This window comes from Pinus tabuliformis, chromosome 1_2 (genome assembly GCF_031772625.1).
Source record: "Pinus tabuliformis cultivar Carrire ecotype Pingquan chromosome 1_2, CPIR1, whole genome shotgun sequence".
In the NCBI taxonomy this organism is placed as follows: Eukaryota; Viridiplantae; Streptophyta; class Pinopsida; order Pinales; family Pinaceae; genus Pinus; species Pinus tabuliformis.
Window position 1 is genome coordinate 841,078,143 of NC_142298.1, and position 16,701 is coordinate 841,094,843.

At 39.8% G+C, this 16,701-nt stretch overlaps 2 protein-coding genes and 1 long non-coding RNA gene across 3 annotated transcripts; 1 reads left to right on the forward strand and 2 right to left on the reverse strand.

The window, feature by feature from the left end:
* Positions 1–745: 745 nt before the first annotated feature.
* Positions 746–2,347, reverse strand: LOC149208569 (uncharacterized). Its single transcript, XM_089398382.1, has one exon. The coding sequence runs from the start codon at positions 2,345–2,347 to the stop codon at positions 746–748; it is 1,602 nt and encodes a 533-aa protein (XP_089254508.1).
* A 2,328-nt stretch (positions 2,348–4,675) lies between these two features.
* LOC149208570 (uncharacterized) lies at positions 4,676–5,236 on the reverse strand. Its single transcript, XM_089398383.1, has 2 exons — positions 5,141–5,236; positions 4,676–4,978 (listed from the first exon to the last, which is right to left on the reverse strand). Exons 1-2 carry the CDS (start codon positions 5,234–5,236, stop codon positions 4,676–4,678), a joined length of 399 nt encoding a protein of 132 aa, XP_089254509.1.
* Positions 5,237–10,579: 5,343 nt separating this feature from the next.
* Positions 10,580–11,126, forward strand: LOC149208571 (uncharacterized). Its single transcript, XR_016252139.1, has 3 exons — positions 10,580–10,828; positions 10,911–10,977; positions 11,035–11,126. It is a non-coding gene; the product is annotated as an uncharacterized LOC149208571 (long non-coding RNA).
* The last annotated feature ends 5,575 nt before the right edge of the window (positions 11,127–16,701 follow it).

Below are 16,701 nucleotides of genomic sequence, written 5' to 3' on the forward strand. Positions count from 1 at the left end.
AAGTTACTTGAATTGTACATAAATTACCTATAAAACTTGTGATTTCAATAAATTTCTCCAATCATTCTCAAAACAACTAAATTTTCAATAAAAAGCATCACAACAACACCCTATCCCAGGCGGCTGCTTAAAAAACAAGGGAGCAAGAGACACCACTAGCGTTTGGTCCTCTATCAAACAGGGGCGCCGTCTCGATTGAACAAGGCACCAGGAGAGGGGGCCTAGAAGTTGGGTAGCTAGGTTGTTTGTAAGATTTTGAGATACACAGATAGATCTAGATCTGTAAAACAATAACAAGCTTGCAAGAGAACGAAGAAAGCAAGCAAGAATTGAGAAAGAATGAAAAGTAAATCTACATTATGAGGTTTAGTATAAATACATAAAAGCACTTAAGTTAAGCTTAGTTGTGCATGCAATAACTAAAGCTAACTAAAGCTAAGTGTGCTGTGCCGCATGCATGCAAACAATGAGTTCACTGGACCTAATCTAGGTGCATGTACACCAGCACAACTAGTCTACAGCTAGTCTAAGTCTACGGCTAGTCTACAGCTAGTGCATGTACACCAACACCCCCCCTTAAGCGTAACTTAGGTGAGTGTGATGCAATAATGAATGAGTCCCGGCAACACGGCCATTTTAGGTACCCATATACAATGCATAAAAATGAGGAAAGAGGGAAAACCCAGTGGGAAGAAAACCCCCCTCAAATATAATGCAAAAATAGAGATAAATCTTCATGATATGATCATGCAGAAGTGGAATAAACGTTAAAATTGAAGCGGGAGATGTCGCTGGTGCTGATTTTGATGCCTCCACTCACGCTCTTTATCACTGCTCCTCCGCGCTTCAACGACGCAGACTGTTGCCCTTCGTTGAAACTCATACTAAACGTCTGTATCCCTGCGGAAGCACTAAATGTCCTCGAAACGCTGCCAGAGGTCAAAACCACGCTGGCAGGCTGAGTCAACACCGCAGTCACGTACACGTCATCGCTTAGGTCCGCCGTGGCTTTGGCGTTCTTAGAGTGCGTATAATAGAACAGGTAGAGTGAATCCTGAGTCACGGAGGGCTGCTTGCCCGTTTTGTACCATCGGATGTAATGCTCGCCCAGGTCCAGGAACGCACGGTGGGTGAAGCTCGCCACGTCGCTTGCTGCCACGCTGAGCGGAGGTGCCACGTAAGAGCTCTCCACCCAGTCGTTCCACGTCACGATCTCGACAAGGGGAGGGTTGAGGCTTATGATTTGCTGCCATCGGGTGAGCCAGAGGCCCGGGCCTTGATAGTTGCCCTTCACTTGGCAATTGCAATTATTTTCGTCGGAATTCATGCACGCCGACGAGCAACAGCTATCGCTCTGGATGTTCTTGAAGAACCAAGGGCTCGGGGTAGCCATGTACACCTTACCCTTCTCGTTACAGGCCTGCAGATAATTGCTGTCCTTGTCACCCGACGGCGTCTGGAGAGCCGAGTCGTAGTAAGGCCAGGCCGAGGTGTCCCACGCCATGAGACCGGTTGGCCCTCCATGGGCGACGTGTAGGCGAATTCGGACCACCCAATCTGGGGGCCGTTCCAGCGCATAATCATCGATGTCAAGATCGTTGGTGAATCTGAGAGGAACTCCTCCTGCTTCAGTTGGTGAGCACGACATTAGGCTTTCCGCGGCGGCCTGTATGAGACTCGAATTGAAGTAGGAGTTGCCCTTCTTGCCGATGCTGACGACTGTGTAATTGATGCCGAGCTCGCGAAGCTCCGCCATGCGGCGCTCGGCCTTCTTCAAGACGAAATTGTTGTAACCGCCGCAGAGGCCGCGATCGCCCGTGACGACGACGATGGCGATCTTCTTGATAGGACGGATTTGCGTGAGAGGAATGTCGATGTCCTCGGTCTGGAGCTGGTCGTTGAGGTTGTAGAGAACCTGGACGAGGGTTTCTGAGAAGGGACGCCCGTTCACCACAGCTTCCTGAGCACGGCGGACCTTGGCAGCGGCCACTTTCTGCGCTTTGTTGGCAGTCCAGGACTCATTATCGGGGCTATCGGGGTGGCCCTTTTCTTGGGCGTCCAAACCCTCAACGATATTCGTGCTTCCCGCGCAGACCAGTTGATCGACGACGAAACCCGTGAATTCGAACTCTTGGTCATCATCGGGTTGTAAGCTTGTTTGCCTTTCAATCTCTCGCAAGTTCGAAATCGAATCCAGAGGATCGTCGTCTTCGTACTCACCACCGTCGGTTTCTTGGAGACCTTGGACGTAGTTGGTGGCGTACAGGCTGGCGACATGAGGGTCCTCCGGTTCTAAGCTAAAGCTTTCATGACAATTTCTATAGATTGCAATTGAATCCTCTACCATTTTAAGCATTTCATTTGGTTTTCCAAACAATTCTTCCAAAATTTTCCATACCTGATTTGGAGTTGAACATGATTCAACATAAAATAGCAGTTCCGGAGAAATAGAAAAACATAGGATGCCGAAGGCTTCGTCCATGCGATTGAAATATCTTGATTTCTCCACTGCCGATGTTGGTTCAACTTCCGTTTCCATGGTTATTCGAAATAAGCCTCTACTTCTGAGATGAAGTTGAATCTTTGGCTTCCATTCGAAATAGTTATATGGAGTGAGAATTGCCGATGGTGGAAACTCCAATTTAGACTCCATTCTTTGTTGTTGCTTCAATCTTCTGAACCTGCAAATAAATTGCTTGTGCACTGATTTACAAATCCCTGTGCTCCGATACCATGTAAGATTTTGAGAAACACAGATAGATCTAGATATGTAAAACAATAACAAGCTTGCAAGGCAAAGAAGAAAGCGAGCAAGAATTGAGAAAGAATGAAAAGTAAATCTACATTATGAGGTTTAGTATAAATACATAAAAGCACTTAAGTTAAGCTTAGTTGTGCATGCAATAACTAAAGCTAACTAAAGCTAAGTGTGCTGTGCCGCATGCATGCAAACAATGAGTTCACTGGACCTAATCTAGGTGCATGTACACCAGCACAACTAGTCTACAGCTAGTCTAAGTCTACGGCTAGTCTACAGCTAGTGCATGTACACCAACATTGTTGCCCTCTGATCACAGTGTACCCCATCACAGAAATATCCAAGGCAGGAAACATGACTTCCACTCATTTGTTTAGTCACAGCGCTACTCATTTGGACATATGGCCACACCTGGTTTGATGTCGAGGAGTTGTAGATTTATCTGCCAGGTCTCCCTGACCCACACCATAATTTTTTTCAAAATCTTACCAAAATTTCCGACAAATTTGAAACCTCGTTATGCTAGTTCCATTAGCAGCGGGCATTTGTTATTGAAGTGGTACAATAGAATCCAACGAAGCCGCGACAAAACATATTGAACTACGCAGCGCTGGAAGAGAGATGTGACAGTGACATAATCTACAGATGGTCAATAGAGAGTGCGTGATACAAAAACATAGACGGGACGTTGAGGCTACATTAGATTGAGTGTGGGAGATATAAAAGAGACTCTCCACGTTGAGGTTACGTCAGGCCCATTGGGTGTCCATAGGTAGGTTCGGGGAAACTCTGTTAAAGATATAATAAGCATAGGTAGGTTCAGCGAAACTCTGTTAGAAGATATAATAAGCTAACGATAATAATTAATAGGGTGTGGTTTTTGTTAGCTGAGGCGTAACTTCTTTTTTCAAGATCAATTGACAAATTTTATTTTCGTTGACGGAGGGTTTTAAAAATTGAGTTTTAAAATGATATATACTAATTGATATTAAATTAGTGTAGTTATATAAATTAGTATATTAAAAAATTGGGAAAGGAAACATCCAAGTGAATGATAATGATTGGTTGTTTAAAGATAAGAGAAGATTTTTAATTGGTTCTGGAGTAAGTAATGAAAGATTTATCCAACAAGATATATGGATAACGTAATAATCTGATATTACCCACACTTATACATACCTTAAACAATGTGAAGATAAGGATTTTTGGAGTTGGTAGAATGGCATGAGTAATAATAAGATTGGTGATATTATTGCCCAATTTTCATTTCTGAATTCTTTTCAACAATCGATGAATGGTAATCTTTCTATACAAATTTCATAATTAGTTTCTCCCAATAGTTGATTAATAAAAGTCAGGTTATCAACTGGAATCTTCAATTTAGACCTGATCACATTGCATTCGGGAAGCCCAGAATCATTATTAGTCCCTGCCATCTGGCAATGGCCAGGGACTATAGTAATCCGATTGGGTTGATTTAGCATTAATTCGAAGTGCTATTTCGGAGAATGCGGTGGTTAGAGCAAAGTTTTAAAATGCTCCGTGCCAGGATGACCAAAGTCTTCTGGTTTGCCATCTTATTTGGCCTCTTCCCGAGGCGGGAGAGGCCGGAGCTTAGGCTATTTTCCTTAGCCGTGTTTATTATTGCTGACCGTCAGAGGATTTCGTATATTAATGTTAGCGTTACTTAGCATTAGTTTGGATTGTTTGCAGTTTGAATTATTTGCAATTTTGGTTTGGGCGTATTGGCAGGCAGGTGTTCTGCATGCAGGTGCTGCAGCTGTCCATGCATGGCGGAGCTGAATTAACTGTTGCTTAATCTGGACCAGGTACCCGCTTTCAGTCTCGCCTTCTGCCTACTTCACTCAACCCGCCTATTTCCCTCCTTCGATTGCCCTACCAGTAGGCCCTTCTGATTCAAAGAGATTCGAGTGCAGCTGGTTCTGGCTCAAATGGATCCACTCGACCAAGAAACGCTCGTGCTACCGCGCCTCGTGGATGCAAATTCAGCACTCTTGTCGATGCCATGTTTTCAGGGAGCACAAGGGCTTCAATTCCCTTGATTCCGTGGAATTCTCTGAATCCCGTTTTCAGTGCTGTAGTCACGGCTTCGGTGGCGAAGCCCATCCCCCAGTATCTTCTGGCGATCGCGTACCCCATCTTAGCTCGGCAGTTGTGAATACCGGTTCCAACAGCTAAGAACCATGGAACACTTGTGAGCTATTAATTTTTAGACATACTATAATCAGGTAAGAAGATTGATTCTTTTACTATATTTTTACATATTGTACTCATGTTTCACAGATCAATACATGATATTCTGTTTTGCTTTCATATGTTCACCCATAACAATCAATGCTTAACATGGGGTTGCTATTTTACCTGTGTTATTTCACGGCCGATTCCACCATAGGAGAAACCATCACCTTCCCTCCATGGCCGAAAAGGTGATATCAGCTTCGCTTTGTCCTTCTCCATCTTTTTAATCATCAGCCATGGCTTATGCATAGATCTTCTTGTAAGGCAAGCCAAGTATTCATTCATCAACCAACAACAGCAGCTGAGAACCATGGAACGCTTGTGAGCTATTAATTTTTAGACATACTATAATCAGGTAAGAAGATTGATTCTTTTACTATATTTTTACATATTGTATTCATGTTTCACAGATCAATACACGATATTCTGTTTTGCTTTCATATGTTCACCCATAACAATCAATGCTTAACACGGGGTTGCTATTTTACCTGTGTTATTTCATGGCCGCATAGCCCTCATCGATTCTGCCATAGGAGAAACCATCACCTTCCCTCCATGGCCGAAAGACTCGCATCCTAATTTCTTCTTCTTCTTCTAACTTAGGGTCGCAAAATAGCCAAAATTGCGTCTCCACTCTGCACAACCTCATCATGGTATCAAATCTCGCCGACGCCCCTTCTGTGAAAATCGAACTAGTGCTGCTTGTGGGTCTCTGTATTATTTCAGCAGTATTGGCAGCAACATTTCGCAAGAGCTTTGTGGTAGATTTATTAGGTGGCGTTACATTACATTGCAGGGTCTTCCTGCTCGGGTTTCAGGTTTCAATATGCCTGATCACAGATGTTAGCCTGATCACAGATGTTACACTAGTTTCAATCTTCCTGCTCGGGTTTCAGGTTTCAATCTGCCTGATCACAGCTGTTAACCTGATGCAACCTTAGGTGGCCTGCTGTAGAGCTTGCATGTGTTATGCTATGGAGAGAGAGGTGTTAGGCACATGGCCCTCATGTAGGGCCCACAAGGTGGATAAAAGTTTCGATTTTCATTTTTATTTTTATTGAAATCGATTGATTTTCTTATTTTTATTTAAATTTGAAATTTCATGGTGCATTGTCGTTTCTCAGTTGAGAGCTTACCAGGGTTCTGCCCCATTGATTCACTCTTCGCCTCTGTCAATGGATACGACTTAACGACCCTCTTCTGGTTTTGGAGCTTTCTTTGTTTCTAAACGACTTGAATTGCTCTCCCCACCGGTTACTTCGGAAACATCAACTCCAGCTCCCCTCCCTTATTGATTGTTGGGCAGCATGACGAAATGCACAATATCCAGATCCACTCTTAAGTGCCGGGACAGATGGCCTCAATTTCAATGCTGCAGAGGGGTAGATAGCTATGAGAGTGAGCAGGGAACGCGAATGCATAACCGAAGGGGATCAACAGAACTCGAAAGGTGTTCAATAATGGTTTCTGAAGCGAGGTTCCATATTCATATACGTAGCATTGTATTATTTCAGCAGTATTGGCAGCAACATTTCGCAAGAGCTTTGTGGTAGATTTATTAGGTGGCGTTACATTACATTGTAGGGTCTTCCTGCTCGGGTTTCAGGTTTCAATATGCCTGATCACAGATGTTAGCCTGATCACAGATGTTACACTAGTTTCAATCTTCCTGCTCGGGTTTCAGGTTTCAATCTGCCTGATCATAGATGTTAACCTGATGCAACCTTAGGTGGCATGCTGTAGAGCTTGCATGTGTTATGCTATGGAGAGAGAGGTGTTAGGCACATGGCCCTCATGTAGGGCCCACAAGGTGGATAAAAGTTTCGATTTTCATTTTTATTTTTATTGAAATCGATTGATTTTCTTATTTTTATTTAAATTTGAAATTTCATGGTGCATTGTCATTTCTTAGTTGAGAGCTTACCAGGGTTCTGCCCCATTGATTCACTCTTCGCCTCTGTCAACGGATACGACTTAACGACCCTCTTCCGGTTTTGGAGCTTTCTTCGTTTCTAAATGACTTGAATTGCTCTCCCCACCGGTTACTTCGGAAACATCAACTCCAGCTCCCCTCCCTTATTGATTCTTGGGCAGCTTGACGAAATGCACAATATCCAGATCCACTCTTAAGTGCCGGGACAAATGGCCCCAATTTCAATGCTGCAGAGGGGTAGATAGCTATGAGAGTGAGCAGGGAACGTGAATGCATAACCAAAGGGGATCAACAGAACTCGAAAGGTGTTCAATAATGGTTTCCGAAGCGAGGTTCCATATTCATATACGGAGCGAGCAAGCTATTAATTGGCACAATTCACATCAAAAGAGGAGCCATGCAAAAATATAATGCTGAATTAAAAATTCAAAATTAGAGGCATCTTTGTTCAAGGAGCTCTTTCTCATTGGTCATTTAAGTCAGTAATCCATGGGCTGTACATTGAGATCTGTTTCAGGTCATTACACTGTTGTCATGCAGAAATGTAAGTTGTAACGTTGTTGAATTAAGAATTCAAATTGTAATTTAAAAAACTGTATGCTAATATTTGATTTATCCAGCATTATGTTAAATAGACAGTTTACGTCGCCCTTACTTGGGAAGTGAAGGAATCTGTGGATTGTTCTTTGCAGGTTCATTCATTGGAAATCCAAACTGATTGAAAAATTCAACTGTTCTCACAATGGTATGCAATGTGCATTTTATTTCCACTCATATACTTTTCCAAATATGGATTTTTTATCGGAATTTAGTTGCCTTATTTCAGCCTAATAGAATATTGTCTTTCAGGTATGTTGGGAGGCTTTTTGTCAAGGCTCTGGGCAAGCCAATAGAAATTATTACAAAGCTGAATGCCATGGCTGGTTTTCCACCAGATGAGGAAATTGATCTTTACGAGGTTAGTTGAATAAAAGCTTTTGGATACTGTGACACTAATTAGTGACGATGTCATGTGGTGCTGGCAAATTAATTATAAGCATTCTTATTCCAAGGTATCTGTGGATCCTTGTTGCACCTAGTTTGTTGGTTGTCTATGATCCATTGGTTAATTTTTTATGCATTGGGTGTTGTAATATGTAGGAAATCAAATTTGAACCAAATGTCATGTGTGAACCCATTGAAAAGAGAATTACTTTTCGATCTAGCCAGGTTAGTTCAGTTTTATACCATTGTTGTCAACACTTGTTTTATCATTATTGTATCTCTATTTATTTTAGAAAGGGTCAGTGAGGGGATTTATTATTCAAAATTCATGCAATGCAGCTTGTTACTAAGTATGGTTCCCTCACTATATTATTTCCTATATTTGTGGTGATGTCAATCATGCAGCTTGAAGATGGGGACATCATTTGTTTTCAGATATCTCTAGCTACATCTGAAGAGGATATACATCGATTTCCAGATGTTCCTTCATTCCTGGATTATATTCATAATCTGTAGGTACATAATCTACTAGTAGCCCTGTATTTTTTCACACTTGCAATTTCTTGGACCAGCCTTCTATCATTCAGTTTGTTTGCAGTGCGTTTTCTAACCGATGTAAAATTATTATTAAAGAAAATGAAGGTTTTAATTAGTACTTTAGATTATATGGCACAAGCATGTATGTGGAACGCTCAAAAACTCAGTAAGAGATACCACTATGTATCTATGAGATGCAAAAACAGACTAGGAAGCTTAAGGACAGGTCAACATTTTGGCCAAAATACTTGCCGACCTAGATTTCACAATTTCTAAAGAAAATGATGTTTATCTTGGTACCATTCAGGTCGACTCACCATCCAAATAGATAGCTTTTCTGAATATTTTTGTTTTATCTAAAACTAGCAGCAAAACTGCATATATCTATGTCATGTTTTGGTCTCTGTCTGGTTTGTTTATGTCTATGTATCGAAGTGCTTCCCTTGTGGGCCAGTTAGTCTGTCAAAGCAAGACCGTCTGTATCCAAGTCCTTGTCTTCTGAAATATTTGTTTCTATGCTTGTATCTAGGTTTATTGCTTACAGGTTTACCATTTCTCTGAAAATATTCACTGGACTGTTACGATTTCAGCTCTAGCTGTTGATTTATTCCCAGGGATAATGTTATCTATGTATGTGTAATTGTACTGGTAATTCTATTAGCATAGGATTGTTAAAAAAAACATGCATTGTCAATGCGCAGGTTACTGTATTAAGGCTCTACAGTTATTATTATTTTGCATATTAAGATCTATGGTGGTGAATTGTTTGGGCCATAAGCCTTTGATTATGGAGCAGAGTTCAAAGCAAATATGTTATATGAAAATAAGACAATGACCATAATTTGGTCCTATATTTGCCTGAAGGTAATCCTCATGCTGATCTGTCTATAAGCTAAATTGAAGAGGGGAGAGGGAACACCCCTGTTCTATTTCAGTGGTGCCAAAAATGCTTTCTGTGAACCCTCTCATTTTGTCATTTTGCACTGTGATTCTTGTAGAGTGACATGACGGCTATCTGAATCCTGTCTGGAGCCCCCAACCTAATGCAACCTATCAAATAAAAGTTACCTAGGCAATGTGCTAGTTTCCTGAAAGGTTAATTGACAGTTGGAAGGATAGGACCTTCTTGAACAGAGCTTCTTTAATAAGGGCTCTTAAAGTGAGTCCCGTGAATGCTGTGGAAGCTTCTATAGAAGAAGACTGCTTGCCCGTTTTGCCAGAAGATTTCTTTTAGTAGTAAATTTCCAAATGTTTAGTGAAGGAGTGTCTTTTTATGCCAAATAACAAAATAATTGTGTTGCACTAAAATTTGAATACTTATTTTGCTGATCAATGGGTTAAGTTTTTAAGCAGTGCCTATATAACTAAAATGCAACTTATACATGAAATAAGGTGTGCAATTCTAAATAGGTGCTTTTCTTATGGATAGGGTGCATTCAACCACACGATTCCAATTAACTAATACTGACATAAATTGTTAAATATCTTCAGCAATTTTTTCTTCATTTACATGTTTCCGTTGGTTAAGGGTTATGCGAGCTTTTATGCATTAAGTCAACTATAATGCAAATGCATTAGGTCCCTATATCACATGGTTTGAGTTTTTGTTTGAGTTCAGAGACCAAGTTCAGCAGCGCAAAACTATAACATGAAGTTTGCAGTGAAAAACATGTAATAAATTCAGCATTAAATTTTAGAAGCTCAACGTATAAAATTTTCAAAATTAATAAAGGTACAAATTTAGGGATGTAGGTTTGGTTTTTTGAATTAGATTTTTTACTTCTATTAAAAATTGAATTTGAATAACTTAGGCATAAAGTTCAACTTGACATTTGTTTAGAGTTGAAGGTCTGCAAATTTCAAATTTCAAGCTTGAAATCACTGAATGCAGTGACTAATTTAGACCCAGCCTTTCTGTAGTGTTCACCCTCAGGTAGATATCCTATCTTCAATAAATTTGGCTGGTTAAAATGTTGTTCTTGTGGTCACAAGGGCCAAAATTAGATTGTGAAGCACAAGCCAATGTGGTAGCACATGTTAGTGCTCTTACTGAAGCTTATGTGAAGCACATATCAATCTGTCTCTTCAGTGCTAAGTTGTAACATTAAAAGCATTTCTTCACCTTCCCCTTCATTCAGCTCGAGAGAATTATCATTTTTCCATCATCTTTAGTTGTTGTTATCAGGTAATGTGTCTAGTTACTTTTGCCTAATAACCATTTCGAGTGAGATGCTTTAATGATCTAATATTTTTCCCAAATAACTATTTGACCAGCTGCCGGGCCAGGACGGTGCAAAATCAATAATGGGGGTTGCTGGCATAGTACCCAGGATGGACAGATGTTCTCTGCTTGTCTGGTAGAGCTCTTATCCTACTCAACTGGAAGTTAACCATATAGACTTCAATGGAAAATAATATTTACTCTTTCCACTACTACAGGACACACAGACAAGTGGATGCAAGTGTCCTCCTGGATTTAGGGGAGATGGTGTTGATAAGTGTGAAGGTATGTTGAGGCAGATACCTACTAATTCTCTTTTTGTTTTAATAACTTGCTGCTCAGATATAAATGAATGCAAAGAAAAGGTAGCTTGCCAGTGCTCAGAGTGCAGTTGCAAAAATACATGGGGCAGCTATGATTGTAGCTGCAAAGGTGACCTTCTGTATATTAGAGACCATGATACCTGCATAAGTAAGTAGTTCAGTCATCTGAGAAATAAAGTATAGCTTTCCAGTTAACCAGGGCAAGCAAATGACCCAATCATTGTTACCATATTACTCCTTGAACCAATTAATGCATTAGCCTGTATGTCATCACGTGTTGTAAGCTTATTTCACCAGCTTAGCTTGGACTATTATGGTACTAAGGGCATAATTAGAGTCTTATACATGGAGGCACAATAAAATAGAATATAGCTAGTATTACGTAGTGTGCTTTATAAGAAATGGCTTTAATTACACCATTATAGACTCAGAGATGGCTTTCATTTCACGAATTAAACATCCTTACATTGTAGGATATAAGGAGGCATGGTGTCTTTTAAATTGGGTCATTTTGAAACATTGAGGCAGTTTCTTGTGCTTTTGCTCTACCATGGTCTGTGCTTGTGTTTTTTCCAGTTGGGCTGTGCATTATTGTAATTTATTATATGCTTCCCCCAATTATTCCTATGTTCTATCTAAATCAATATTGAGAGGAATGAAATGAACAAACGTTGTAAATTGCCCCATAAGGCATGATAACCTGTTGTCTGAACATGTCTTTCATACACTCATTACTTGTCCTGTCTAGCCAATTGTTTATTAGAATGGCTTGGACCCGCCAGAAAGTGAGTGTAATATAATCTATTGCCCACAGCCCTTTTGTAAAATGCGACATCATTTTGATTAGGTTCATGCTCCCAGGTCTGCAGAGCACATATAACCACAGCTCCGAGCCTATCACACTCAACTGCGAAAACCTCACTTGCAATCTAACACCAAGATTTCATTTGAGATTTGCCCCTGATGTCAAATACATCACCTAATTTCCCATTTACTTTTGCCGTCACATACATCATTTCATATGCCATCTGCCTCCGATGTCAGATAGATCACTTAATTGCACCGATTGCTCACTTAACTGCACCGATTGCATATCAAATTCTGCACCTTCCATCTTGCAACATTGAAATGGTAAGTTTTTTGTTTTATGGCGATCATTAAATACTGGTTTGCTCCAATAAATGCTCCTCATATTGGATTATATCCCCTCCAATATGATCTTGAAGTATTTCAACTCCATTCCAAATCAATCCGTATATGTACTTACTTCTGCACGTGTCAGAAATTTATCCCGCATTCAACTCTTGCGATCTTGCACGGCTTTCCTTATTTGGTTGTACAGTAAAATATTCTCAAAAACTCAGTTCCATTCACACTTAAAACCAGCTTGCAAACACGTTGAACTCTTTTATAAATTGGCAAAAGCAATGCCTAATTTCTTGCCTACAAAACAAAACCACCTTCTGCACCTACATATTGACATACATCTCTCTGCTTCACATAACATGGAATCCATTAGCATAAGCCAACTTACTCAATTGGCAGCATTGTTTCTCTTAGCACTTGTTCTCATGACTCTTCTGATTATGGACATCGTAAAAGTAGAAACACAAAGAAAAAAGAAACCAAGAAAACAATAACATCTCGAACGAGGAGCATATGAATCTACAACAAGTACTTGGCTATTAGACTATCCATCTACTGCTTCTGCCTCTACATCATCCTTGCCAGGGAATAGAAATAATTGGCTTTTGGGTGCAATTCTTTTCCTTCTTCTGCGTATGGTTTTGCACAATGATTATGGAGTATATTTGAGTTACAGCTCACATTTTTGTGGAGAGATTGTCAAAATTCTGAATCTCAGGCCTATTTTTGCATTATTTTACGCGTTGTCTTAATTCCCGGCTTCCTTCTCTGTTACAGGTCTATACACAAATTTGCAATCACCTAGATGAGATCGAGACCTAGCCCTTTCAGTTGTTTAAGCAAGGGAGTCTGTTGATTAAGCTGTACCCGCCCGAGCCATTGATTATTCAGTCGACTCTGTTGATTCGGTTGATGCAGATAAGTAGCAAACACAGCATCTGGATCAAACTTATGGTGGTGAGACAACCGGGTCTACGAGGGATGCTTCAAATATGGATTTGGATCTGCCATGGTGGTGAAACTCTCATTTTTTATGCTTTTATCGTCTCTGTTGAGATGCCAATGATTACAAAACTAGAATATCAAGCTGAAAAAGGAGAGGCATTGTAGACTACCCTGATTGGAAATAACAGCGCTCCAGTGGTAGCCGGTGTTCGGACGAAGCCAAAGCTTGAGAGTGAAAATGTCACATAGGATGACAGAGTTAAAGATGATTTTAAGATCGTTGAATCTAAACTCAGGACTGATAAATGTATCATTGATGCCAGTATTCCTTTCAGGGAAAGTACCGTATGCAAGTTTCCAGTTTTGTTTGGCAGCAGTTGCAGTTATCAATTGTTTGAGACAGTTTTCTATATATATGAAAACTTTCTGAAAAGAGTATCAGTCTGCTTGATAGGTCTAATGTCTTAATTGTTAGCATTTATTTTGTATCGGGTCTATTTTATGTTTGTGTCTAACCTGAGAGGTTATATAACGATAAGATTCTTTGACTTATATGTATAAGCTATCGATCATTCATACTCTGAATATGGCCATGTAAACTCTTCTTTTAGTTCACTAATGTGTTTCATTACTCTGAGCACTAGATTTTCAAGCTTGAAACTTGCATCTCAGTATATCCACTGTCCACTAGGAGCTGACTTAATGCATCCAGGATGCCAAAATTCTTCTTTGCTTTCATGTTGATAGGGATCGATACAAATAACTGTTCCAAAGTGCCATGCATTTATTCTTGTAGTTCATCTGAAAGGTTCAAGTGTCCTGCACCCCTTATCAAAGTCAAGAGTGTTGCAAATTCTTATACTGTCAAATCCCTCTAGCTTCTTCAAGCTATCCAAGGATTACAATATCATACATGATGCTGGAGAGAAGAGACAACATAAATGATGTTGAGCTGCATATGCTGGGATGTTATACCTAGGGCAATGCCACAAATAGTAGAACTCATGCCACATATAACCAAGAATATTCACTGCACAGGGTTCTATCCTTGATAGCTACAGGTCTTCATACTTTCAGGAAGACCATTCCTTTAGACTGCTCTGCTACTGAAGTTTCCTATGACTGTATTAAAGCTTAGATGCTTTCGCTTATTGATGCCTGTAGCTACTATAAGACAGAAAATCTCCACAAGTTGGCTCAACTTAGTCTCCTTTACGCACAACTTAGTTTCCTTTACGCACAGGAGACTCACTTGTTTTCAACAGATTCTCTGCTCTGCTACTGAAGTTTCCTATGACTATATTAAAGCTTAGATGCTTTCGCTTCAGCACAAGTAACTAGTGTTTTTCCCAATTCTCAGGCTCAACTTGATGCAGGGACTTGCTGCCTCGTAGCTTCCCTTGTTTATTGTTGTTTCAGAGTGAAGGTCAACAAAGGTAAAATACTTCCCTGAAATGAGATTCCAATGAATCAACGACAATTAATAATGTTTGGAGTAAAAGGAAAATAAGGATATTACATGTTACTTGGTAATAAATAAGGAGAATAAAAGCAATTTGTTTTATATCTACAAAACTTACAATATTGAGGTGTAATTGCTAGAATTGCTTCACATACAGCTTCCTTCTTACCTTTTGTTGGAACTCCAGTCGAAGAAGTACCATTAATCTGCATAGTCGCAGTAAATTTGGGACAATGTGCACATCCCATCTTTGTAAAGCGATAAGTAGGAAGAAGTATGTTCTTCTTTTGAGCGAGATGCTCAAGCATATTTTTAGGTGTCTTACTTGGTAAACACATAATATAATTAAGGAAGTTTACAACATTTCATTATATTTCAATAGATAAATAAATATATTTAACAAAAATAAATTAAATAAATTCCAAACCAGGTAGATCAATAGAAATGGAAAATCAAAATAAAATAAGCATTTTCCATGGAGGATCTAAGTAGACTTTAGGCTTACTTGAAGATGTATAAGTATACCCTTAGATCTTTGATAGTTGCCTCGGCTTCAGCATTTTGGGAAGGCTTCTTGTGTTCTAATCCTTTCGGTTTTTTTTTATTTTGTTTAACTTTACAGTGGTCATCCACATTCAACACTTTTTCAACAATAGCTCGGTTGTCCACATTTATAATTTATGAACCTTTTTCAACAGTAACAACATTCTCAATAATAAACTTTTCTTCAATGATTTTAGACTCATTTGTTGCTAGTAGTTGATTATTAGAAATCATGTTATCAAAGGACATCTTCAATTTAGTCTAGGTCACATCTCATTCTCCATTGGAATGTCGAAAATCATTACTTATTATGCTTTTAGAATTAAGTTCAACAACATAGAAAGAATTACCTTAAATGAGATTCTGATGAATTAGAAATGATTAATATTGTTAAGAGTAGGAGGCAAGTGAGGATATTGCATAATAGTTCAAAATAACTAAGGAGAATGGAAACAATTTGTTTTCCATCTACAAAAGCTCACAATCTTGGGGTTCAATGGCCTAAATTGCTTCACACACAACTTTGTTTTATGCCTCCTTACTCTTGTTGGGCCTCCAATGTAAGAGGCCCGTGAATATGTATAGTGGCAGTGAAGGTGGGACAATGGGATATCCCTCCATTATATAATGATAAATAGGAAGAGACAATTTCTTCTTTTGAGCTAGCTAATCAATAACATGTTTAGATAGTCTGGTCTCCTACCAAAGATTATAATTAAAGAAGTCGTTGACGGTGTTGGACCCGCCAACATTCAGGGGATCACCCGATATGAAGTCCAAACTAGAACTCACATCATTTGGTATGGGAGTCCCATCCGGTATGATGGCCTGGTTGCCGTTGTCTTAAGGATTTGCCTCAACTCTTGTTTGTCAACATAGGAGAGTGGTGTGATTTTTCTTTAAGAAGTGATATTCACATGTCTGGTGAATGCTAGTGTAATTGTGTCAATGGTTCTTTCACTGTAAAGGGAGAGTGTGGGAGTGAGTCCCAAGTTGGTTGTGATGAAGTCCCAACTCGGCTAGGAACACACAACACAACAGGATGTGCACAGATTCCGGAGGAGTAGTCCACACGGATGCGGTAGTCACAACACACAAGGTAAGATAACACGTACAACACTCGGCAGATGAGTCTGCATGAGTGTAACGATTGTTACACAAGTTTTATGTCAAAGGTTTGTCTGTTGTCCGAGAGGGTAGCCACCACGGGAAAGACAACGTTAACAACATGGACAACACATTTTCATTAACATATTATGTATTACAACAAGTGAAATAAGTTCAAGTGTTCAACATAGGTTAAAGAAACATGTATTACAAGTGTTCGAGGTTATTCTTACAATAGTTACAATACATGTGAGAAAACGTGTCGGCTTGTTAGCAGGCTTCTGAATTAAGCGAAAGTTCCAAGACACATTGTTACACCATACATCACTAACCATGAGCACATGGTGTTGGAGCCACTACTTACTCCTCAAAGAAAAGGTTACAGAATCTCTTGGCATGTGGGAGGAGCTGAAGTGAAAATTCCTTTCTATGTACAAATGAGGGGGTATTTATAGCCAAGGGTGAAACTGACCCTTGTGGCTA

Coding starts and splice junctions, on each gene's coding strand:
- LOC149208570 (XM_089398383.1), bottom strand. CDS start 5,236: ATGGAGAAGGACAAAGCGAAGCTGATATCACCTTTTCGGCCATGGAGG. Junction 4,979..5,140: donor TCGGCCGTGAAATAACACAG/GTAAAATAGCAA, acceptor AAAAATTAATAG/CTCACAAGTGTTCCATGGTT.
- LOC149208569 (XM_089398382.1), bottom strand. CDS start 2,347: ATGGTAGAGGATTCAATTGCAATCTATAGAAATTGTCATGAAAGCTTT.